General features: G+C 40.0%; 1 protein-coding gene across 2 annotated transcripts in view; it reads right to left on the bottom strand.

The window, feature by feature from the left end:
- The window catches only part of grb10b (growth factor receptor-bound protein 10b), a 71184-nt gene extending 46689 nt beyond the window's left edge, over positions 1–24495 (bottom strand). Inside the window, exons 1-3 of one of the 2 annotated variants that reach the window (XM_053326618.1) lie at positions 24306–24495; positions 9647–9774; positions 1070–1166 (exon numbers count right to left, since the gene is read on the bottom strand). In XM_053326618.1, coding sequence (XP_053182593.1) covers positions 1070–1166; positions 9647–9697 — 148 coding nt within the window. In that variant the 5' untranslated portion in view covers positions 9698–9774; positions 24306–24495. The remainder of the gene's footprint in view (positions 1–1069; positions 1167–9646; positions 9775–24305) is intronic. The other variant, XM_053326619.1, reaches the window with a different exon arrangement.
- Between the last annotated feature and the right edge of the window lie 3005 nt (positions 24496–27500).

Below are 27500 nucleotides of genomic sequence, written 5' to 3'. Positions count from 1 at the left end.
GTTTACAGCGGAAGAGACCCAAATATATATTATCTCCCTCCACCCAACCCTGGCCCAGCAGAGGATAATGAGCGGCAAGCTGCTCACCACACTGTACTGAGACGAGGGATGCACACGCACGCACAAACCCACAGCAGCAGTGCCAGATTCCCAGGTGATTTCTATGACCTTTTTGTATTCTCTTATGCATGGATATAAATGGAGAGCACACAGCAGGCTTAACTGTGTGTTTGATAGAGCCATGATAAGTTTGTTGTACTTATTTCGATCCAATTGACTGACTATGTTTAGGACTGTTAAAGAATGTTATGATTTTCAGTACCAAACTTTTTAAAGTGGTTTCCTTCCAGGAAGTTAGCAGCAGATACATCACTCTTCGGATGTGCCCTGTCTGTGTTCCTTAACTAATTATACATTTTTGATTTGGTTTAGTTTCAGAGGGATTAGTGAACAGAATTATGTAAATGAATACACCCAAAAGGTTGTTTTTTTTTACACAAAATATAAGAATATAAATATAAGAATATTACCATGAAATACAAAGTCTGATTTTAAACTGCTATTAATATGATGAATTTAACATTATCTAGCAAATAATATATGTGTTGAAATCTAATCACTAAATCACTATTAAGATAAATACAGGGAGATACTTATATGACTTACTAATATGAGATAATAGTAAGAAAAATGAACCGTAAATGGACATATTTGTTGTTTTATAGTGACTCATTATTAAAAAACCATATCGGTCAGTTGAAAACTAATGAATTATTTTTTGTTTTTTTCACAACCTTAACAAATAGTGAGACCATTAAAAGGGTAATGTTACACCAAGTCAATGTACAGTTAAGTCCCAGTGGTGTGCAATGTAATATGACAGGTCCCACTACACATGTAAAATCATATGCAATTTGATGCCTGGGTATAACCAAGTGCACTCTTCTGTGTCATATAACACCGGTGTAATTCAAGAATAGGTCTAATGTACAAGCATCAGTACACACACAAACACACATGTACACACATATATATGCACAAAAATCTATTGGTGGTAATGGGGACTAACCTTGATGGCTAGGAGAATTCCGATTGGTTGACTGCTGGAAGCTCGGACCAATGAGGTCAGCTTGTCTGTGATTGGAGGACCGGTCTATATTGTCCTGCTGAGGGAGAGAGAGGGAAGGAAAAAAAAGAAAAATCTTGGTCACCTCAATTATTACAGAAGCATGTCACTAAAAAAAACACACTACATCACACCCATCAACGTTTCTTCTGGCAGCTTTTCACAGAAGCACATTTTATTCACCAACCATAATTATGTTCTCATTATAATGTAACTATAAGTAATAATTATGAAATAATATTCTTGTAATTTACGAGATCCTTATCTTGTTATTATGAAAAAACTTGAAGGCGTTTATCAATCATCATTTGAGAAAACAGGGACAAGATTAAGCTGCTAGATTTAATTAACTTTTATTTCTGCCTGAATGATCCCACTGACTTAAGATGTGCAATGCTGATTTATGAATTGTTGTGCTTATTGTTGTTGTTTGTAGCAAACATGTCTATAAAATCCCTCAACCAATGATATGCATGGTATACTACTGCTTTCTTCTTTGGCGTTTTATGGGAGTTGTCATCCATGTTGCCACCTTCTGATTTTAGTCCTCATCAGTGCCCCAGTATGGATGTCCTCAAAAAAATCAGCCATCTTCTGCCCTCCCCATATACCTCCAAACTTCTTTTTTGAATACTGATGACTAATAATCCTATCTACTGTAATCGTGTTACCATTTCTGTCTTCTACAATGACGATTGAAAGTCCCCTTGAACGTTTCTCATAATAAAGAAATCAAGATCTCATAATTATGAGAAAATATCTCTTTAATTATAACTTACTATCTCATAATTGTGAGAAAAGATCTTATGATTATGAGATACTAAAGTCATTTTATGAGATTTTGACACTGTGCTTCTTTTTTTAACTTGACCATTTCTAAAATGGACCTCAACAGCCAAAACATAAATGTATTTTTAAGTTGCTAAAGAGAAAAATGACAGTTCCCAAACAGCAGAGCCGGGAAAAGCTGCTGTGGTCAGAGCAGTGAACAGCATAAAGAGGCGACTCCGCCTGCGATATGCATCCTATCTTTACATTTTTTCAAATTGGCTGGGCTGAAAAAGATCACATAAAATAAAAAACAGGTCAGCGCAGGACAAATGCTAAAATAGAAATGTTGAGTGGTTCATCAAACTACATTAAAATCCTAAAAAACAACATACAGTACGACAATTCATAATAATAAAAAACATCTCCTTTTACAGTGCTTGTCAGTATGTGAACTTGGCCAGTTGTCTGTAGGAGCACGAGATCTCTGATAGCATTAAACCACAATGTCCTGGTTTGACCTGCACATCCTCTCTCAGTCATTCCCACCATATTTCCCGTCAGTGCTAAACTATGCGATGAGGCAAAATCACCATAAAAACAGGGAACGTACAAGTATGTTTATAAACATATTTGATTTTGATTTGTTTCTAGCACTTACAACTACCAAAGTACAACTGTGGGTTATCCATTGTGTGTGTGCGTATGTGCGTGTGTGTGTGAGAGCAGACTGGCGTCCCGCGCTGGGCCTAACAGCAGGAGTGGGAACAGAATGTACTGGGACGAGCTACTGTGTTCAGAAAAACATCGCTACTGACTCTCTGTCTCTCTTCCACAGCAGACCTCAGATGCAGCAATAAAAGCGGTTGCAGTTGCTTGTTCTGCCTCATTTGCAGTAGTGACAGACGATGGAGGCAGAGCTGGATTCTTTTACAGAGGTTCTTCTATGATTGATGTTATTCTGCCTAATTTTCTATGATGGATGCTTTTTCCCTCCATCAGTTGGAGCTATCATTGTTGCCTCTGGAGACAATGAAGTTACAAGTGATTAAAGGTTCATGGTCAGGGTGCTTATCATGTAATTCTTAAGACTCACAGTCAGTTAAGTCAGTTATATATTCTCTTCAATGTCTTATTTAATGAAGGAGGTCCAGGCTGTGCTGCAGGATGACATTTTTCACCAATAAATGTCACGACAATGCAAGATAATCGTAAATTCTTACACTGAATGATGTTCCTCCCTCTAATATGCCACTATAGCCACAGTACAAAGCAGATCACCCTTTAAACAACTCCTAAATTATTTCCCGTGTCCGAGTGATAATTCACACCAATATCTACTGTGACATACCTTATGTTTTTTAAAAAAGTTTTTAATTTAAGAAATACAACCTAAAGCATTATTAATAGCACCTTCTTTCTATTCAATCTGAAAGCTTTTGGAAATATTTTATCTTAAATTTGCATCCCCCGCCCCTGCAGCGGACTATTTCGAGAATTTCCTTAACAAGCAGGAGAAAGACACACTGTCTGCCATTTTCAAGGCAAAGTTCAACATTTTCTTCGCTGTGATGTTACTTTTTAAAGCCTATGACATTTACTAACAAGACTCAATGAGCAGTGCAAAGAGAGTCAACTCACTGTGAGAATTAAGTTTGAAGCAGAATCCCACTCTGATGTCTCCATTCTTCCAAATAAAGGCTCAGCTGAAGAGTTACGCTCCATGATTTACCTGCAAAATGTCTAGCTTTCCTAGTCATTACGATTTGAAATAGAAGCAGAAAGTTCTTCCGTGCTGTCTCTGATGGCGCCTATGTTCAGACTAAACTGGATATAACTGGATGTGCAACGTCAGTATATGGTTCTGTCCACCGCTACCCCCCAACCCCTCTTCTATACCAACCAACCCAACCGCATCCAATCATTACACTGCATTGTTCCGTTTTCGTATTGTCTTGAATTCCAGCCGTCTTGGCCCGATCGAAAAAGAGATTTGGGATCTTAATGAGACTAACTGGCTTTTGAAATTTAAAAAAATAATAAAACAACCACCGAATCACCCCATTTGTTCCCCGTCATCAATGCACACCGTCTGGGGGTCCAGCCACCAGACTGTGACTGATCCCTACCCAGTCACCCAAACAGCACTGGGAAGCTGTTTGGTTGGTGGGATGGTACAGCACAAAGTTAGCGTATGTGTGTGTATTCAGGACAAGATGGTCATGGTTCAGCTCCACTGAGCGAAAACGTAGGGACTCTTTCACACCATATACTAGACTTGAATGCGGTTTTGCATGGCTGTCTGGGAGTAAATGAGTTAACACACACACACCACAGAACTAAAGGACTTTTAAAGCACACCTTGATCTCTTTTGTGGATCTGACAAACAAAAAAACCCCAAACCCAGACAGCCTTTGACGCTCCTATAGACAATTGACAGAATGTTAACGAAGGGATTTAATCTTATAGATATTGGCCATTTAGCATAATTCTCAGCCATGCTATTGCCTAACTCTTCATTTCTTTATGCAGTTAGGTTGAGGCTTCACAGACGGGAGACAAAATGAGATATCACATAAAAGCTAACTTTTAGGGGTATTTTTATGTCTCCCGAAGAAAAAAAACCTCACAGATGTTCTTTTTCTTTGATTCGTGTTCTTATATTTTCTCAAGCTGCTTGTCACTCAAACTTTTCTTTACACACGCAATCACAAAAGCACAGGCGCACACACACGCGCACACAGACGTGTTGCTTAAGTTCTTAAAGAGGGGTCAAAACAGGACTATGGGTAGGCCAAGTTTTGACAAGGAGCATATAAGCACCCTTTCATATTGATGAAGTTGAATGGAACTCCAAATAAGAGTCAAGAGGTTGAGGGTTTAGTTCTTTAAAAGGGGTCAGTGGCAGGCCAGAGACAAGGTTAAGGCACTGAAAGCAGACAACACAAAGGTTTGGAGGTTGGGCCTCAAACAAGAAGGAAAAGACTGAGACGCATGCCAAAGTTACGCCTTTAGAAGAGGTCAGACTGAGGTTAAATGTTATGACTGGGGATTGAATATGAATCAATACTAGACTTATGGAATGGCTGTTGGCTAAGAAGGAACAGCTCAGTATGGACACAGTCCATGGGAATAATTTAGCATTGCAGTTTCCATTAAGATTAGATCTACCAAGAACTTAATATTCTAAGAAAGCTTTAGAGATGTGGAAATTTTACACAAGGGTCCAAAAATTGCTTCTGGACAGCCATTCTTAATGACAGAAGTAGGGCTAACTGGTATAGTCCAGTTACAACATACTTGAACATTAGACAGCAAAAGCAGGAGTGGAAATCCCTTCTTACATAATTAAGTAGAATGAGATCATGAGGTCACACTAATGTGTGCATTCGTGCTACATTTATCTGTTTGTTTATAGTGTAGAAACTGAGCTGTAGCTGAGGTTGTTGTCACAGCACAGCTGAGCCACAGACAAGCCTGCTTAGCCTGCAATTACATAATATTACATGATTTAGTTTTTTAAATTTTTGTTTTTGGTCTGGGCAGTTGTAATAGAAACACATCATTTGACATCCTTTGGCCTCAATGCTCTGTAATAATAATGATAATAATAATAATAATAATAATAATAATAATTACTGATCTTTGTGAAATCTTAATGTTGTGCTCATGGTCAATACAAATTAACCTGATGCAGCAGATGGTTTGTTACACAAGCACATAACATGAAGCCTGGTGAGATGGATGAATCCAAGCTGAGAACAAAGGTTTGATTACTGTTTTGATTACTCAAGGATCAGGTAATGAATAAAATGTTAGAAATATAAATAAAATATTTAAGTATCTTCCAATCGTGATTAGAAAATTGCCTCTGGACTATAACTGCTAGCCTGTTCACCCCACAGCAAGAAGTTTAGACATATAACTTTTACACTTGTGTGGGAACATCGAGCGTCCAACTACTCCATGACCCTGAATTGGACAAACTGGACATGACGTCTGAAGCATAACCTTTACTTAAAGTCCAAAGAACTGAGAGTGACGACTGATTGAGTCTAAGTTGACAAAGTTAAACTTTGTCACTGTAGCCCTGTGACTCATGTCACACTCATCTGTGATTTTTGTGAAATGTTCCTACTGTGAATGCAAGAAAACATTGACATTGCAAAAGCTCAAGTAAAACAAATGCAATCTTGTGATATCAAGAATTACTGGTCATTTATGAGAAACACGACGCAATCTTGTTAATGTTTAGCCCCAGCTAAAACAATCAGGCTATCTCAGGCCTGTGCTTGTTTATCCAGTGATCCGACACACTGGAGGGCATACAGAACGTTTATCCATTACAATATTATGTTTTGGTGTACTAAGTAGAGTGTAATCTACTCAAGTTTTACAATACATGAAGGCCCAGGTTAGTTTTACATTCACATAACCTCATAAAATATATTGCAAGTGTGGTAGTTTTTGGATTAAGGCTGCTTTAATCAGCTATCATCAATCCTTTTTTTTTTTTTTAACCTCATGAAAGTTTTCTTTGCTTTGCACATGCCATCATTTATTCACCAGTCCCGACCATACAACAGAAACAAGATTAAAGTGGTGATATACTCCCTTGAGTTTAGTATGAATGTTATCTTGAATCTGTTTTGAATTGCCGCTGTAGTTTTATCAGGGCAAATCTTCCATAACCCTGGAATTTCACAGTGAATGGGTTATCTCATTCAACAAGTCAAGGTGCATCTGTTATACTTGAACGCTTTGCAAACAGTGAGTGTGCGTCTATGCACGTGTACATCTGCGTGTGTGGGTATACTTGTGTGGGAATATCGTGGTCCATATACTGTAGCTCCAGCACCTATTCAAACCACCGCTGGCTACAATGTTGATTTTCTTTAAAATAACTGAAATGGCAGGACAAAATGTTAAGCTCTATATGGGCTTGATGAGAGCTGAAAGAATGCTGAAGACAAGCAGAGAGAGGATTAGCCTACACATATGTACATTGTTCTATTTTTGGACACCATATGTGATTATTTACACAGGGGATGTCACCTTTGCCTCAACTCCATGCCTATTCCCTCCAGTTTTATTTTTGTTGGGTTAGTTCCTTAAACTGTGCTGTTACACTGTGTATGCCTCATTAAAAACGATGCTATTTTTACGAGTGTGGATTAATCTTTGCAGCTGAAGCAATAAGGCGGAAACACAGAAACAACATACACACCAGCATCCCTGACTTCAGTTTGCTACACACACACACACACACACACACACACACACACACAGTGCCTTATGCGGATCTTTCTTTTGTGTCTCTCTAAGCTGTGGAGATCTGGGAGACTCTAGCTGGGTGAACTCTCTGTCCTCTAGCTCTGAGGTCAAAGGTCATAGATAAAGCCACGACCCAGATGTCAAGCAGACAACAGAGCAGCTTCTGATCAGGGTAATAGTGCTACTGCCCTAATACAAATGTTTGCAAGCCCTTTGCTCTACCCAGGCTGGTGTGAACAAATCAGCTAAAGTTGAAACCTGATGTCCAAAAGTCAAGCCAAAGGTTCCAGAGGTCAGTAAACATGTCGGGAAAAAATGTCAAAATATATAATCCCTGTTGAGCTGGTGAGTAGGTATGTAAGTTGGTTAGTCGTCTGCTTTTCTACTGATCATCATGACTGCTCTGCCCTCACTCAATCAATAATAAAAATCAATCAATCAATCAATCTTTATTTATATAGTGCTAAATCACAACAAAGGTCATCTTAAGGCACTGAGATCTACTTAGAGGCACTGTTATCTAAATCACCAAGTCAAGAGACAAACTGATATTCACAGGTCTTCCCTTGTGGTAAAAGGTCAATGTAAGGCATCAGGTTTGTCCATCCATTATCTAAATATATTAATAATTAATATTAATAATAATATATTTAATTAGTACTGCACTTTTCATTCATAATGAAACCCAAGAGTGCTACAGTATTAGTAACATAGAACACATAAAGAAAATAATAATAAGAGTTCAGATGAAAAAGCCTTCCTGAATAAAACGTTTTTTAGGTCTTATTTAAAAGAGTCTGGGGTCTGTGCTGCTCTAAGATGGTTAGGAAGGCTGCTCCAAGCGTGTTGCAGAGCAGAAGAGCGAGTTGCTGGCAGATCTGAGGGTGCGGGTAGAGGTTTGTGTTGTGATCAGTTCCTGTAGGTAGGGGAGGCACATGTCCGTTGATGGATTTGTGTGTGAGTAGCAAGACTTTGTAGTCAATCCTGAAGGAGACAGGGAGCCAGTGCAGTGAAAACAGAATTGGTGGTTTGTGTTTGTGATTTTGCCCTCTCATCAGGATCCTGGCAGCACTTTTCTGAATGTACTGGAGTTTCTGGATGCTCCTGCCAGGGTTCCCTGTGAAGAGCGCATTGCAGTAGTGCAGTCTTAAGGAGATAAAAGGTATGGACAAGTTTCTCTGCATCTGACAGGGTTAGAGAAGAACGTTTTTGTTTATGGTCTGAAGTAAGCTGAGAGTCAAACCTAACACCCAGATTAGTGAATGAGGAGGAAAGGGGGATGACTGAATCTGGTGTGGAGTGTCAGTAAGGAGAGCTTCACTTTTGCTGTTGTTTAGCTGGAAGGAATTTGTGCTCATCCAGGCGCATCTGGATTATACACTAAAATTATGAAAATTTGACCTAACACACACACACACACACACATAGCCAAAATCTGTGTCTCCAGTAATTGATTATTTTTTCCTTTGCATGTGTGCTCATTTCATGGCGCAATAAGCTATCTGTTGATGATTTGGCCTCATACATGGAGTACTAGATACACATGGAAACACACTAAATAAAGCAAATACAGATAGATCCAAGCCTATGTGTGTGTGTGTGTGTGTGTGTGTGTGTGTGTGTGTGTGTGTATTTACTCGAGTGAATGTACCGACCATGGAATCACACACACTGATGAACAGAGCAGGCATTACCTGGGGGGGCAGGGGAGGGTCAGCCAAAGAGAAGATGCTTTTGTAACTCTGTTGGAGCAACACTCTTTCTCAGCCCGTCCCTCTATGTGTTCACAGTGGTGGAATGTTGTGACTGTGCCATGGCCATTCACTCACATACTGTGTCTCTTGTCAGGGTTTGACTGGATGGGACAAACTATAACCATAGACCATTCTTTCATTTCCCTCTGCAGTGTATAATAACTGAGAAACTACTTATATTGTTAACAGCAGCATTAGCAAGGACCGTAGCAATCTGAATCCACGCCCTGAACATTTCTTAGAATTCTTGGAAGCAAACCAGTACTTTGCGTACTTCTCCAATGGTTTATTATTTGTTTTCCATATTAAACACATCAATAATAAGAAGGATTTGTACAAGTAGAGAGTTCAAAATTCACAACCTTATCCTTCTAACAAATTCTCAGAAGTTTCATTTATGAATTATGTACATGTAAGCCATGCCCTGTGAATAGTCCAACTCCGGACAAAGCAACAGAATCCAAAGTAGTTTCATGGGAACACTGGCACATCTCTAGTTTAGAAATGTCAGCATTTCTATTAAATACAGTTCATTTCAGTTTAAAAGCTTAAACAGACATCCTGTGAGTCTAGTTTTGGAGAGCGTCTTATATTGACATCACAGTCTGGCCACTCACAGTTTACTCTTGGCTGTTTCATTTCTAGTCTAGTCTTTATGTTTAATTTCAAGCTGAAAAAGTAGTCAGAAAACAGCAAAAGCCTACACAGGAAATTGCCATTTACCTGATAATTTGGATGATGCAGGAAATAATCCGGACATCCGGCCACAGCCATGCTTGGTGTATCTCAGCTCTTTTGTACAACTTGTTCGGTTGGATCAGGTGTGATAGAAGATGGACAGGGCAAAGTACCTGCAGGGGAAGAAGAGCAGACAAATGGAGGTTAGTGGAAAACTACAAAGGAAGTTGGGGAGGGAAGAGTGAGAGAGAGGAAGGATGAGGGAAGGAGAGTAGGATGACAGAAGGAAGATGAAATCTAGGTACTGAGAGGACAGATATAGCACAGAGCACTTCTTAACCCACATAGACCCACAGTAAACAACACCAACAAGCAACAACAGAGGAACACTGGTTGGTTATAAATTCAAAGTGTGAGCAAAATAAGTCTTATTCAAAATCTACAGAAATGCTGATGCACCTCCCAGGCCTGTGTCCTACAATTTTGGTTTGTAACTAACTCCAAATCTGAAAGAAGCTGCTTTGCAATATGACTAAATATTATGTTAAGCTGGCAAAGAAATACACTTCTTGGCCGCTGGATTTGCACTAGGAAATTCCAGCTTTTCAATGAGGTGAAGATGGCTCACTTAAGTGAAATCATGCAAATTATTTGATTTCCACCATCAGGTAAAAGACAGTCTGAGAACGGCATCACAAATTTGAACAGCCTCCTACAGTGATTTACGGTCTTTATTGTGCATGCAGTGGAGCCATTACATCAATTATTTTGTTGATAAAAGGCTGATATGGCTTGGCAATTCATTGCAGCAGAGTAAATTGAGGGTCACTACAAAGAAGAAATCATGCAGCCTGTATTGAGTAGGTCTTTATGAAGGAAACCTAAGAACCTAAAAGATGAGAGGTTCCCTCATCTTGTCTTCTTGGGTGTCTTGATTCCTTTATTATGCTTGCTGACTGCTACCCAACTGACAATCCTGCTTTACTCCATCTTACTGAACAATCTGCAGAGGCGTGGTCTTTGTAAGCTAACATGACTGCAATAGAAGTTGCTCCACAGGGGACTTTAAAGGTGTTCTTCAAGTCTATGAAGCCTCCCTCCTGGGGTAAAAAAAACCACAAATTCAACAACATGGACTTTAGTCTATTTGAACTTCTTAAAGTGGGTATCCTATTAACCTCTTGGCATTGCCGCCACTGAACAAACACCTGTAAACACTGACCCAAAAATACACGGCAGGCACCTCTCCAGGTCTTAAGTTAGACCCCTGGGTATATTTTGAGCCAAGCAGCTCGAGCTCACAACTATGACGGTCTTTTATGCAGCAGTTCATGACCCCCTGTTGGTATTTCAAAAATATGACCTGCCATTTTATAGAAAGCTAATATTATCTCATGTTTGCGTTAGCGGTTGTGCGCAGACTGCCTTTGCTGCAGTAGGGTGTGTGTATGTGTGTCCATTTCTGCCTGTACATGAGGTTCTGAATGTGTGCATGTGTGTGTACGTAGATGTTAACATATGCCATGCATGTGTGGTTGTGAGCAGGCGTGTAAAGACTTTTATGAATTTTCGGGGTCTTTGAGAAGCTCTACATGTGTTTATAGAGTTGTGTATCTCACTGTCTCTGATTGACTAGTCAATGTAAAATCACAAGACCACTTTGCCCTTAGTATAGCCGACTGCCAACTACTCTGACAATAGCGATTCAAGCAAAATGACAATGGCTATGAGTTTCTTAATCAAAACTAACATGACAACATTGTCTGTGTGGATTGTCATATAAAAAATGGAAGATAGAAATGAACAGAAGAGATCAATAATAAACATCTGAGCATTAAACAACCCTGTAGCATTTTCTGGTAAACAAGCAAAAGTTGTGTTTATGTGAGTGTTCCTCACCAAAATGTACTGCGTGTATCCTCGAGGTCTTACAAAAGTGTTGAATGTATTTCCTTCCACTTCAAACATTTGCCAACCTATTTTTTACCGTTTACATTCACGTTTACTAGCTTGCAGACTTCTATGTATTATAGCCACCTGTAGATCATTGGCATTGTGTGAAAACATTGGTTGGACTATGTATTGCGACACATGTTACTATTGCATGGGAAAGCAATCATAAACAAACTGTTGTACAGTGTCACTCAAGGTCAGAAACTCCACAGGGTACTTATAATGACTACATTTTCTTATGCTCGTAAGATCAATTGTGACAATCAAAAATAACTTGAAGGGGATTAATTTTATATTTAAATACTGGAAATAAAATAAAATAAAAACTTCCTATTTATTATATAATTGCTCTTTGCAGCTCCTCAATTCAGTCTCTGTCTAAAACAGGTCATTTTAGCTCTTGCCTCTTCAAGACTCCGATTTCCGATTGTACCTGAAAGCTGCATTTTGGCTGACTTCTGGCAGTTTAGGAGGCCATATTATGTTAAGAAAACAGTAGTAGCATTTCACCTTACTCGACATGGAAACGTCCCAAATACATCCATACAGGTTTGAGCCCAATTCCAATATGAGTGGACAACTCAAAAAACCTTAGCAGAAAAAAGGCTATGGAATGGACGGCCATTTTGGTCATGCAGCAACAATCTGACGTCATCATCATCATCCAACATCGCAAGAGTGTAAAACCAGACAAACAGAAAATCACAACTGGCATATATCCTCTTTAACATAGGCTAGGATGAAGTTCTGCAGTTTTTCTCCTCTTACAGTATGTGGATTATCCTCAGTATTGTGTCAGCTGACCAGATATAATAAAGCAGTGACTTAGGGTTTTCCCCTTCCAAATATTTGAGAACTAAAAGTGAAGATTTTTTTTTTTATACCTCCAAAATTGCTTGCAAATAATGACCAAACCATGAATGCATTCTAAACAAAGACCTTGGCATCACTCGGGCCACTGAAAGGACTTGGTCTTAATGAGTGTGCGTCAGTATGTGTGTGTATGTGTGTGTGTGTGTGTGTATGTGTGTGTTACTGTGTCAATCCATGTGTGTGGCCTGGCCTGCTGGCATGCAAGGACAGCTCGTCATTTACACATTATTTACAGACACACAGTTTACAACAAAAACAAAATAAATTAACATCAGCCTAAACTCTCTGAGCAGCGCCTCATTAGGGGCCTCAGACTTGCTGACTAGCTTACAGCTGAACTGTATGTGTATTATATTTCAGGAGTCAGCCTGGTTGGGCAACACGGATAAAAGTAACCTTCAATTAACTACATTAGACCCTAAACTGAAGCTTAAGTCCTTATCAAAACTGCTACTTTCATTTTCACTTTTTATGAGGATTAGATTACACATTAAATACTGCTGAATAAATGTACACTTTCAACCTCAAGTGTGAATTCTGCTTCAACTGTGCGTGATAAAATATGGGAAAAAGCTCAGGCGTTCCGTATCGCATTAAAATACCTTGTAGTCCAAGTTTCAAAGTGCTTATATGTGCCACAGTGACTCTCGGTGACTGATATATTGACCAAACACACACGCACCTATGCTTAATTGCTACCCTGACACAATCAAAGCCATTCCAGTGTGGGGATTAGACCCACTCAGGACCCTTTGATTCGATTCCTTCCACTTGAACAGCGTACTGAAACCTAACCATCTCTGACCTTGACAGTGCAATTATCCGGATGTCGTCGCCCGCACCAGAAAGGGGGTACTTTAGGGTGCTGCGGCTGTACCCAGCGGTGAAATGACTGCATCTGGATTCATTAAAGTGATTTTCGCTCAAACTTGCATGAGGGAGAATGTTAACTTCAAACGCAGGGGTCTTAACAATGCCTATGAATCATAAATTCCTACCAGCACCAGCACTGTCATGGTGGAGGCTTCACAGCAAATACACAAGACTTTACTAAGGGCGCTCTACTTGGAGATTCACCAACATCCATCTGATACTTTCTGAAATATTTAGTCTTGATACATGTGGATTTAGTCTGTAACCTTTATCAAATGCCTCCTTTGCACACAAATATAGCAAGATCATGAAGAAGTCAGCAATAACACAGTGGCCTTGAGCCAATGAGACATAAACACTAAGATGATAATTCAGTTATGGTGTTGCTTTACTTGAAAGTCATTTTCATTGGTCATATAAAGTTCTATTAAATTAACTAAGTCAGCATTTTGGTACAACGTTGCTACAGCTGTTGTGAAAATGACACACATTGGCCTCTCACCGTTACATACAGTTCTGGATGTTACAACATTTAAATGATGAGTAATCAGTCTCTGTGTTTCTCTTAAATCAACAAAGCACAGCTGTAAACTGAAAGTTGCAGTTGAACACGTCTTGGTGGCCTATATGCTTAGTCAGTCTGGGGGTTAATATGCTGATATGTGCTTACATCTCAGGGGTCCAGCTTTAACATCCCAGGGTGATAAGGCCTGCAGAGAAGCTAAAGGCGATGTCTGGGATCACCAGAAACCAGGGCTATTTAAAGTAAAGCCTAATTGAAACAGAAGAAACATTTCCTTGAACAGATCTCCTGGTGGTGGATGAGCGGCTGGAGCTGACCAGCTCACCAGACCATAGATGGATGATAAGAAGACTTCAGAGGCTGCGGGACTCTGGTTGCAACCAACTCCATGAGTGTAAATACATCATGAAATGCAAATGTACTTATTCAGAAGGAAATGAGGGATTGCAAAGTAGAAGTTTTAGACAGGGATGGTTTTTTTGTGAATGATAGATATACATCTATAATCTTATATATATTAACTCTCATTATAGTTTTAAATGCTGTCATTACTTATTTAAGCCACAACTTCCTCCCATATTGAATAACAGGTTATTAACTTTTTCCCTTCCTTAAGCCTTTCCAAAGAGTCCAATAAAAATACCTAGAGTGGGAAATGGAAATATTAAACTTTTAACCTCACATACTGTATGTAGGCCAAACCTGAAATAAATGAGTGTCTTGTGAGCTTTACTGCCAAACATGCCTTGTAAACTAAGACGGTTAGAATTATTATTATTTTTTAAACCAGTCTGTCTGCATGTTGGTCTGGTTTGTCTATCTTAACTGTCAACCTGTCTATCAGTTTGGTGTGATTTTTGTCTCCCTTCTTGGCTTTTTGTCAATTTGAGTGGAAGTGTCTCTACCTGTCTACCTGTCTATCTACATGTTTTGCTGTCTGTATATCTATCTGTCTAGTCTTGGTCTCTCATTTGTACATTCCTGTGCTGTGTTCACTGCTCTCTCTATATATATATATTCCTCTCTTTTCCTAATTGGGAAAACATTCTAAATAGTGGGTGTTATTTACAGCTGGTCGTCCAAAAGCATACTGTAGCATAGAGTTGGGGTCAGATGTTGGAAGAGGTGTTTACAGCACAGTTCACAAATGCAGAGAAGTTATTTGATTCTAAAATCTCATCCAACATTCAGTGTTACTGAATGAAATCAGATACTTGGTATGTGGCTTAGGTACTAAAGGATTATTTTGAAGTTTATTATAGACATTCACTGTTTCCAAAGCTGGATTATAGTGTTTACACTGCATAACTTGTTGGAACAAAAGTATGAAAAAAACAAACAGGGCATGCTATGATACTGTGCCAATACATGCAGGGAAACATAAACCTGCTATGAACATGAATTCAGATGAATACCGTAAGTAACTGAATACTGGTATCAGGTGTCTGCAGTCTGGGTCTTTTTTTAAAGTAATGAATTATTTCATATCCAAAGATGTCAGATATATAACAGAAATAACTATTCTGGGTATTTACCAATTAACTGAGCTCATTTCCAGTTCAAACATTGCTGATTCAATAAGCAAAACTGAAACGACTTAGTGCTCAATAGAAGCAACTGTACAACTACAGCTCAGCTGTGCAGCTGTGTCAACTGCTCTCCTTGTATATATAATTGTAAAATGTGTTCATCTCAGTCAACTGGACTTCAGCTGATTGAACTGGACACAGCTTAACACTGGGCCGTTCAGCTCTGCTCAGTCATCTTTGGAATGCAGAGAGCACATTCTTTCCATATAGGGTACTGGGTGAAAAAAAACACGTGCAATACAGCAAACCTCATCCTCATGAAATGGCAAGCACTGATTTGTGGGCCAGCCAGGGATAGGGTGGGATGGTGATGGGAGAAAGTGGGGGAACATAGAAGAACATATGAGTTCACAGTGATTGTAAGCCTCCTACTCAGGTATCATAAGGTCAAACGGTGACTTTTTTGTGGCTCCAGGGGTCAAGCAGTGTCAGGGTCAACACAGGACTGTTTTTTTTTTTTTTTTTTTAATCCCACACCCAACCATTACTGCCTCCTCCTGAAGATGCATCATCCCATCAGCTCCTGTGGGGATCCTGATCACTATCTAAACAGCCTCTGACCAATTAAGTCATATCAAGTATCTGTCTGCTCCATCCAATAAGGAAAATGACATGATATCAGAGTAGCAGTGTGTTGTTTTAGATTATGCTGATGTCAGTTTGTAATGTTACTAACGTTTAAACAAAATTCATGTCACTTGGTTTCATCTATTATTGTATTTGATACATAGTTTTTATTCTGGAAGGCGGCATAAGGTTTACTGGAAATTTCATCCTGTGATAATGATGCAGACTATACAAGAATAAACAAACTCACACTATTTGTGATGCGGACACTAAACACTACATCTAGAACAAGCTTGATCAAAACTCATTATCAAATTGAAGTGACCTCCAGACAGCGAGAGAAACACGTGAGAGCAAGTGGGGTCTTCAAGTATGATTTACACTCTATCTAAACTCACCCCTCTGGCTTTTTAATATTTCCCTTAACAGCAACAACACAAAAGTTGACTTCTACATTCAGAGTTGGCCCATGGTTGCCCTGTCTCCTGGTGAGTGCATTAAAGTGTAACTCTAGGAGTTCCCAAAGTAGCCACGCAGATAAGAAAAGTACTCAGCTAAAGAACAACAGTGATACAGTTCAACCAATGAATAAAATTGATATGAAGAGAAATGTGCACGTGCATTGAGATAAGCATGACAACTTAATTAACAACAGCAAAACACTTATTATACTTTTTTATAACTCTTTATTATATGGCTAATAACCACTGCTGTATTTAAACCCAAACATAAGAGCAGCATTGCATGAAATAAATAAAGTTGTTTTTATTAATAAGGGGTTGAGCTAAATGTATCTCAATTAAGCAGATGGCTTTTTAGTTGGCAGGTGGTGCTTAAGGGGCTCTCTGTAACACGAGTCACAAATTAGATAAAGTTTAGTCACACACTCGTATCCAGTAGAGAACAGCCTGTCCTGTCAACAGGCTAATATCAGGTGAAGCTAGTTGTGAAAGATGATACAGGATACCTGGGGTGACTGTAAAAAAACAAGCACGTCAACACTTCCCTTTACTGTCTAGTTGACTTGTATATGTAAACCTGCACTGTTCAATATGTCCATGCTCTACTACGGGAAAAAGCTCTACCTGGCAGTAAGTAGCCTGATATTTCCATCAAGAGTTTGTAGAGCTAAAAGAAGACTGAAGATTGGATTTATATTCCCTAGGTGGCCAAAGGAAGCCCCTCAAATGAACACAGATATTGCTCCGTAACTGCTAGATGTGTGAATAAGCAAGTATTCAAAGGTCATAATATGTTGTTGTGTTTACAGCTTGTTTCTGCTGCCCCAAGTGACCAAAAAAAAGAAAGAAAGAAAAAGAAATGAACTATTAAGAGTTTAAACTTTTATCAACAAATTGATTGAAATGTCTAATTTAAGATGCTGATTCTCATCTCTTCACCAGCTTTGAAAATAAGAAGCAGCATTTTGTTAATAATTAGTCTTAAAAACCAAACCATCCATAAATACATTGTTACCTTTTTACCCTTCACCCCTGACACCCCCCTCTTACAGATCTGGACACTTTTGCCATCGCCCATGGACCGCACTTGACTCAAAGAGCTGATTTGACTTGACAGTTTTGGTGTCTTGCTGCATGTTTAAATTATTTACACTTAATGCATGATACATCCTTCTTAAAGGTTGAATATGTAGAATATTTATTAAAAGCTATATTTTTTTTAAAAATAATACAGCCACGGGGCATTTTGAGGGGTACAGAATGAAAGTATTGCTTTTCCATAAAAAAAATAAATATTTAGTCTGAATTAATATTTTTAAAATTTTTTGACAGGTTCGACAATGACGTTCTGTGTACACTGTACCAGCCAATTAGCGGCCGGAATTGCGGGTTGCCAGGGTTATCTGTTGTTCCGGCGCAGCTACTGTAGGCTGGCACTGGGTGAAATGGAGTTGTAAACAAGCAGAACCAGCGTTTTTTGCTCTCAAGTACAACTTTTCATCACAAAACTTCAAAGGTAAGACAGAATATCTGTTAGTCGCTGTAAATAAGTGGTTGTTTACCTTTGTATTCTTTGGCTGCTGGTTCACTGAGTTTTTAGCGCAATAATAGTGGTACTGTTGAACTCGCCAGGGTCTTAGCTTTCATATGAGATGCTATTTGTTTGTGTACCATGAAGTATCAAAACGGTAGAAATGGAAATGTGGAGAGTGGGTTGACTTTCTGACGCTATTCGGATTTTGATATTTGATCATTAACCTCTTAACGCACGCTGTTCCGTTCACGGGACGGGACAGATGTTAGGAAGTAGCCACACGTTCTTCTGAATGTTTTAAACACCAACCCTTAAACATATATATTCATGCCGTACATCGTTGGAAAGCTTAGATTGTTCTGATTCATTCAAGACCACTCACGACCACTATGGTTGCTCACAGCCGTAATAGTATTAGCGATTAGCTCGGCTAGCCCCTGAGCTAAGTAAGGAAAGCTATAATGCCTACATACCTTCAAAGTCTTCCCTTTATCCACAACGATCATCTTATGACACAGGACTTTCTGTACAGCTCGCCAAGTATCCATTCTTGTGAAATATGAAATCCGTTTCCTTCTAACCGGAATACTTTCCTCAATATGTCCATGTATTTAGTCCAACACGTAATGTAATAACACAAATAACAAACCATATACGGTCCGTTTACGTCATTTCCTGACCTGCGCGTCCATCTCAGAGTACACGTGACTAGATGTTTACGACCGTGAGCCTCTTCTGCTTCTGACGACACCACACACAAGCCAATCAGTGCTTAGGATTAGGCAGTACATGCAGAGACATTGCTGCTACGCTGCTACTCCCACAATGTAATGTACCTCGGTGGTTTCAAGCAGGTTTCAAGTCAGTTACAGAGAGGGTTTGTTCGCTTCCTGTTTTCAAAATAAAAGCACCAACTCTATCGTTATGGTTTTCTTAATAATAAAAGGCAACGGGTGTTTTATTTTATGAAAATGACCGGAAGTGCGTTACTCGCTACGGCTAACTTGAGCGGCTCCGAATTCGCAGGAACAAAACTTTAAGCAGATGTTATTTGGACAAATTAGCGTCACATTGTGGATCTAAAGGGCTACTTTCTCGCCTAAAAAGGTTAGACATGTGGATAAAGTGGTATATTTACAGAGTTAGAGCTAAAATAAAATCCGGCACCGGACCTAGCAACCCAACTGCTGGAATTACTTTTTGGTTGTTGCGACTACGATCTCGAGACATTAGATGGCGTTGTTCTGCTCATTCTACATATTCTACCTTTAACCAATATTTCTGTGTGAAAAATGGTGAGACAAATGCTGATATACATCACTGACATCCACCTCTCTAAATCTACAGCCAGTCTGATTCCCACTGTTATCCATCACTGTAACACACCAGCTACCTCCTACCTAGCTGTAACACACAAAAAACTGACATTTTTACTGATCGAAACTTTTTGTATTCCAAGTAACTCTAAAATGAAACATGAAAATCATTCCAATTATCAACTTTCAGGCTTCTCAAATGAGGCAGTCAGAGTCGGTGTGTGTTTGTGTGTGTGTGTGTGGGATGGCCCTTGTTTCTGCAGCAATGCAACACTGAAAGATGGGGAGAGAAAGTTGAACAGAGCATCTCTGTCCTCTGTTTTAATCAGCAGATTAGATGGTAGTCATTCCTCACTGGATGTGCTTGTTGCACATGTTGATTAGTCATTAATTGGCAGCTTTCATTATTTGGGAGCAGCAGCGTAAAGTGGGGCTATAAGAGAGGGCCTGATGTCATGCCGGGGGAGGCTGAATAGCACCAGTCTATGAGAGAAAGGCCTTTTGGAAACATGGACAGTGCCTAATTGGATGAGGATTTCAGGGCTGCTTGAGAGAACCGGTCTTATGCAATGTCCAAGATGAATGGACCAGGCTTGGGAGCAGTGGCGCTTGTGCACAAGTTGGGTGTAATGGTGGCCCCAGAGGGCTATGTTAGATGGATTTGCCTTCCCATTACACTGTCTTTACAACACCTGTTGGTAGCACAGAACTTCTTCAACTAATAAAAATAAAATACACAGAGCTGTCACATTAGATCCCCTTTTAGTCAAGAATGAAAAGGAATCAGTGCAAATGGCCTCATCAACAACAACAACACATGTAAATGTCAAATCCAAATAATAATGACCTTGTGAGTAAAACCTTTTTATGGGACCAATTACGGGGAAATCTGAACAGAATTTATTTTACGTACTTACTCTAAGGAATGCTAACAAACTTGGCTGGCTGAAAAAAATCATATTAACAAGGACTTAGCGCAAGTCCTATTCCTAAGTACCAAAGTACACTACTCTAAGCCCTAATCGCTCCTAAGTCTGGGAATAATACTAGAAAACCAGAGGGCAGAAAATGCAATTATGTTTAACAAAATGCATGCATACATGGTCAAAAGTGCCATAATCAGAGCGTGGGAGCGAATCAGAATGGGGTTTAGGACAGTGTGATAATTCAAGAGCACAAAAAATGCCCGTATTTTTCCAAGACTTCGCACAGGGAAATATTTCAAAAAAAAAAAAAAAAGGCTTTTTGTTTTTAATCGTAAGATACGTCTACAAAAGTCAACTAACCGTGCTTTGTTTTGATTTTGCATTGCAGATTCCAGCTGGTACGGTGAGACACAGATCAACGGAGAGAGATAAAGGCAGGAGACAGTATGAGAGGCGAACTAAAGAAAGAGGCAGTTGGGGGGGTGGGGGGTGGGGGGGGGGGGGGACAATGGGGTAGACAGATGGACAAAGAGACAAAGATAAACTGAGACGAGAGACATATAGCGATAAAAACAAGAAAACAAGAGAGCAAGGGAAAAAAAACTCCACTGTACAAGAGCACAAGAGAGATCATTTCATCTGAAACACCACTGTGCATCCACGGCACAGAACCTGTACCCACCCGAGCCTGTGGTCCCCCAGGTGTTCAGTTACCTGCAGAATAAAGGCAACATTCTTGCCTCTCACGCAGGCTTGGGTTTCAGCCACATTTGGACCAACACCAGACAGTGAGAAACTCAATCCACTGTACACTTTGGCGGTTAGACAAGCAAGCATTGCATCACCTTAGGTCACAAGTGGAAAGCGTTGAGAATCGGGTTTGTACAGGTCCATATTTACAGTATGGAGTGGGAGGAGGAAAAATACCACAAAGTTTTTCCTCTGGCATGGCTAAAAGTTCCTAGAAATGATTCTTCACAAAGCAGAACATGATTACTCAGCGGTTATAGTTGAGATACCAAGTACATAAAACATTAACTGGGCTGCAGTGTCAACAATAAGTGGTCACATTAGAACTGTTAACTTGTGGCTGAGCACCAGTTCAAACAATCCAAAACTTTGCAGCATGGCGCACACATGGTTTAAGGGTTAGCTTGTGGAAACTGAGTCCAGTGTAGAATATTTGAAAAGGAGATAGAAGGGTTACAATGTAGGAATGATGCCTGATTATGCAACTGAGTCCAAAATTAACCTTTAGTGAAGAAAAAAAACAGCGGCCTCTAACATCAGTGGATTCTTTTTTGACCACTGACAGCCCAGCTGAGCAGCTGGGTGCAGAGGGTGCTCTGCTTTTAGATCCAGGCAGACTCAATTGACTGACATGAACTGTGCTGTGGTCCCCCAGCAGGCTTGGGTTAATGGTGTCATGACATCAGGGAGGGGGTATTAACAGTGTATAAGCCCAGACTAACCAGTGCTGAATGACTGCTGGCTGACGCAAGACCCAATGGAATGCTGCCTAGAGCACGACCACAAGCTCTTATACCACCAATACCAGCTAATAGGATATCTCTGCCACTTTTTCCCTTGGGTGGCAATTGAAACTACATGCGTACAAGAAAGGATAACGGAAGTATTCACACGGTTACACATCTGTGCATCAGGAAAAATTTAAAATGAGGCATGAAATGAAATAAAGTATTTCAATCAAAAACCAGTGGAGTGTGAGCAGCAGAACCAAATGCATTTCAGATTCTCCAGGGCTTCTCAAAATACAAAAAAACAGTCTGAATCCTACAGTGAGTTGAGTATAGCTTATAAGTATAATTATGTGCAATATGTGCAGTCAGCAGCCTTTTGGCAGCCTGTAGTCTTGCAGAGTTCATGCCCCGTCATGCCTGTGCTTACTGAGCATGGACTTGAAATAGCAGGACCGGTGCTGAGGGGGGTGAAAGAAACCACAGCTCGAGTGGTTGCCATGTGCACAGGGATGTGACCACAACATAATTAAATGAAAGAAATCAGGAAATAATGGGCAGGGGCGAGGAAAAGAGAAATCCTTTTTGGTTATGAATGAATTTTAGACTGTACGCCACATGATCAAATACTTCATATTCAACAACGCTTCGAGGTAAACATGCAGAGGACCATGCATGTGTGCAGTATTTAATGCTCCAGTGTAGGCTGGCAGGTTGTGTGGAATATCAGTATTAGGCCAGATTGTTATTAATGTAGTAAGGGTTGATTGACAAAGTGAGAATGCTAGATGCACTAAAACCACCACACACAATACTCATTTGTTGTCAAAGCTTAGTTTTATCCAGTTTCCCCCTAACCACAGTGAGAAATGGATGATTATTGGTCAGCAACAGGTGAATCTGACATTTTATGATCGCTCTTCAGTGACTTTTATGTCTCAGTATTTCTCTTGAAAATGTACACTGACAGAACCCTTTTGGGAGACATTAATACCTACAAAAACCTTGCAATGTGCATCAGCCCTTCAGTGCCTCCTTCCAGTCTAACTCCACATTCCCAGTGAGAGGCCTGATCTGCATTCAAAATACACAGGTCAACATCGATAGTTCCAAGAATCATAAATTTGGGCGGTTATGCAACTTTCTGCAGAGACCACATGCAGCCAATAAAGAAATTGATTTGGACAAGTGCCCGAATGACAGGGCAGAGATTAGACTGTGTATGAAGAGTTGCTTTGTCAAGATATTTGCACATGAAGTTAGATTAGATAATGATCAGACTCTCTGTCCATCTCTCTCTGTCTGTTAGCATTGTCACCATTTAACATAGTTCCTCACGATACTGAAATACTAAGGCAAACACTGTATTACTGACGCCATCATTTGAGAATATACACTGAATCAGAACTTTTAAAACCAACTATATTCTCTTTTTCCTCCATACAAGTATCACAATAATACAAAAGAGGTGTATACCAGAGAGTATTCCAAAGAGGAGTGGTTCAGCTGAAACTGCAGTATCCATTTATAGTACTGAGAATTGTAGTACGATTACAAGAATACATAGAAGATTATGAAAATGAATGAGTAGGCCAAGAGTGCCTAAAGATTTTCACATCAGTTACCACAGCCCAGTAATACCAACATGTTTAACATGTGCACTAATAACTGAGTCTATTACGAGATTATATGAATAAAAAAACGTGTTCTTTTTACTTTTTTAAGCTGTGGTTTCTCCTTAACTAATTAGTCAATTCCACACTTTACTGGGGACCCCCTGGAACCCACCCAATAACCCCCAGGAGTCCCCAGGAGCCCACTTTGGGAACCACTGCAGTGAGGCTAGATGAGTATCCCTGGGAAAACGCCTCTTTCTCCCCTACCCACCCCCAAAAGCAAATGCTGCCAAAAGGATAAAGCGAGCCTAGTGAAACTCTCACAGAATTGAGTTAAGGGAGGGAGGGAGGGAGGGAGGGAGAGGGGATGGGGGGGTGGGGGGGGGGTGCAATATGGGGAGCCGGAGTCCTGCTGGATAGAAAGTAGGCTATGAGCCACTGTAGACTGCTGTTACGCAATTGTAAACACGACAGGCAGGCAGGAGGCTGTTGGGGTCAAAATAGTGTTCCCTAAGAGAGACTCGAATCACAATAAATGTTGGGAAAGGTGCAGGAAAGCGCACGAGATCCAGGCAGCTTATCGGCACGCGTACTAACCCCGGAACAGGCTGGGGTGTCTACGGCGGAAGCTTTCCACTAGTATGAACACAGTAAAGTCACCACAGCTTGGGACAACAGTCCGAGCCGATAAATAAACTTGTTTTCAAAAGTTAAATGAGCGCTACGTTATTGCCAGACAGGAGCCAGGTCCTGCGAGGCGCGGTTACGCGCAGTGCGCACATGTGTTCAGACCCGCAAAACAGTGCGTGTCATCATCACAGCAAATCCAACTTTTAGGTTTAAATTTGAATCTAGAATACATATATGTTTGTTTCTATTTTTTTTATTTGACTTAAACTCACTGATCGCGCTCGGTGGACTTTTTTTATTTGTAGCTCCCCTCCCACAAGGAGCGCGATGAGAGCGGCTTCTTCGTCCGGGTAGCATGCACTCACCTTTACAGCCAGATCAGCTCAGGCAGACTACGACCAGAGACACAACCCGGAGTGGTAGTGTTGAGATGAAGGGACACTCGACAGCGCTGGATCAGGCCACGGTGGTCAACATTCCCGGACTGGACAGATAGACAGAGGCAAGAGGAGGAGGAGGAGGAGGCGAAAACAGTGGCTGCAAAGACTGCAGGCAGCTCATCTCATGCGGCCGGGTAGGAGATACACACATACACACACACACGCACACATACACACACACACACTCACACACACGCACACATACACACACACACACTCACACACACGCAAACAACCCCTCCCCTTTAGACTAAACCACGCCCACAAGTGAGGGGTGATTAATGCGGCGTTCACGTCTTATGGGAATAAGGGCGTGTTCAGAGGATTCTGACTTTTTTTTTTTTTCTTTTTGAAGCGCTGTCTCGTCCTGACTTCAGTGTGTTAGAAAAACTGACGATGTGATCCGAAGCGTTTGAGTTAGAAATAAAGATTCAATGGCAAATTCATTCTTTCTTGAGTAAAGTTGCTGCATGGAATAAATAACAACAACTGTAAAGCTCTACATGAAATTACAGATGGGAAATAATTAGATTTACAAATTTGGTGCTTTCAACAACCTTTGTATGATCTTAATCTGGTGACACACCCCATGATGTAATTTCATGCAAAGGGCAGTGTACTTAAATGTACTTTAAAATAAGTCGTTTAACCATATGATTACTAACATAAGAGGCGAGCAGAATTACATACTGAAATCAACATTTAAGGGCTTGTCTGCCCAGGTTTAAATGTTTAAAGGTTACTTTATGCAAATTTCACCAAGATTTTGATATGAAACGTTTAAGTGGCTCATAGATACACACTCAGGAGGTTCTTTGTGAAAATCAAAGCAGGTAAATAATGTTTGTCCTTATATTTCAGAATTTAATGGATATGAAAGTGAAATGTAAAATATTATGCATATTGTCCCTTAAAACAGAAGTTTAACGTGTTTGACGCTCAGTGTACATCTACACACGTACACACATATACAGACACACACATACACATACACACACTGTGTGAATTTTAATTGTTTTTTAAATACTAACTTGGTTGTAATGTTTGTCACCAGGCATTCATTAGTGAATGTTTTTAATAAAACTTTGTGGACATTAAATTAGCTTTTTTTAAAGTTTCAATCAGTCTAATGCATTGCAATAATTCTAATATCAAGCAATAACCATCAATAGTTTTCTCCAGATCAAGGCTAAATGGACATGTGATCGAAGGACTCTGCCTCTTGAGGTACCTGTAACACTGTCACTGAAAGTACTGTAAGAATAAAACACTACACGGCAATAAGTTCATGTATTTAAATGTAAATTTACTATAAAACAATCAATAACCAACACGAATAACAAGAACACCCTTATGATACACCACAAGCCTAAATTTAAAGACAGCACTCCACTTTAATTAAAGGCCCTGCTCTGACAAGGGCAATGAGAAATAAAAACACCAGTAGCATATGTGAGGTATGCGCATTGCACAACAGGTCAAATCTCAAATCTCAGTCAAATCTCACTGCACCAGTTACCTTCCCGGCACTGTTGTGTTTTTATCCCTCTGAGCCTTGTAAGAGTATTGCACAAGACCTTCTAGTGTTTATGGGACTGAGAACAACATCAAGAGGTTTACATTCAGCTCATGTGTTGTTGCAATTTGAACTCATTATGGAGTACATGGAGATTAATAACATTTAGAAAGAGTGACATACACCAAAGGCAATGACTTAATTTCAATCCACAACAGCATCAAATAAAGCTATGTCCCTCAGGCTGAAGGTTCTGTTTATTTTTTCATAATGCCAGACTTGGATAAGCTTAAGTGATGGGAACACACCATGGGAGTCTGAGGTGCAAAAGGCCATCAATCCTGAGCTGTGTGTGTGTGTGTGTGTGTGTGTGTGTGTGTGTGTGTGTGTGTGTGTGTGTGTGTGTGTGTGTGTGTGTGTGTGTGTGTGTGTGTGTGTGTGTGTCTGGATCATGACAACAGGGGGTTCACACTGTGTCTCCTCAGTGCCTTAACACACACCCAATTACACATATGCACACAGAGAGAGCACAAAGAGCAGACATTGTGCGGCTGTTGCATTACACACACAAACACACACACACACACACACACACACACACACACACACACAAATACTTACATACTGACACACATCATGTCACTCATAACCAGGGTGCCGCCATGCAACAAAGCATACTTCATACTAGACATAAACTAAACACACATTATGTTGACTTCACCTCATCAGACATTCAGAATCACACCAGCCTTTGTTCAAATTGATTGATCAGATAACAGAGTAGACTACCCAACATCTGAAAACAAAGTCAATATAAACCCCTGCTGATTCTTGGTGTCACTGTGTCCATCATTCATAAGTCTGGCAGTCAAGACTAACAAAGCTGTGTAATATGAGCAAAGGCAGTTGGTGAATGGCTTTCAATAAAGTGTCTCACAGGACCATGGATAAATGTGCTTTTTGTATAAGTTGCCAACACATTTGTATTATTGATCGCTTATTTTTGAGTTAGGAAATAGAAAAATATTCTGCTTGATGTTAAACAAGCAACCTATTACTCCCAACTCCCATATCTGATTTGATTTAAATGATATGATTTGAATTGTATCAGTTAACATGGTTACTGGCAAGGTGCCATCCAACATCTCTTTTCTAACTGCCTTAGGCCTACATGTGAAACTGTTATGGCAACAAATACCAAACCAACCAACTAACAGGGTTGGTACAGCCATAACCAAAGCCAAACCTAAATGCATTCATTTCTGTTGTATTATGTGGTGTGATGTTCTGGTAATTCTTGAATCAGAGGTTGTTTACGTTGCCGGTATGGTTAAAATGGTTTGGAACCATAACATAGGCACAAGCTCAAACACTAAAATATCACTCACAACCACACACATACACACACAGACCATCCATCCACCCACCCATACACACCCTTCAGAGATTTGTAAAGCAGATTAGAATGGCTGTAGAGTAAGTAAGAATTCTGACCCACAAAAGAGCTTGTGGTCCTGCAGGAATTTACAGCTTAAAGTTCAATACAACCAACATCACCCTCAGCACTCTCTGACTTATTCAACTGCTAAAGTCACCTAACATCA

Source organism: Scomber japonicus, chromosome 10, assembly GCF_027409825.1.
Source record: "Scomber japonicus isolate fScoJap1 chromosome 10, fScoJap1.pri, whole genome shotgun sequence".
In the NCBI taxonomy this organism is placed as follows: Eukaryota; Metazoa; Chordata; class Actinopteri; order Scombriformes; family Scombridae; genus Scomber; species Scomber japonicus.
The sequence above is the reverse complement of the archived record's forward strand: the minus strand, read 5'-3'. Positions and strand labels throughout refer to the sequence as shown.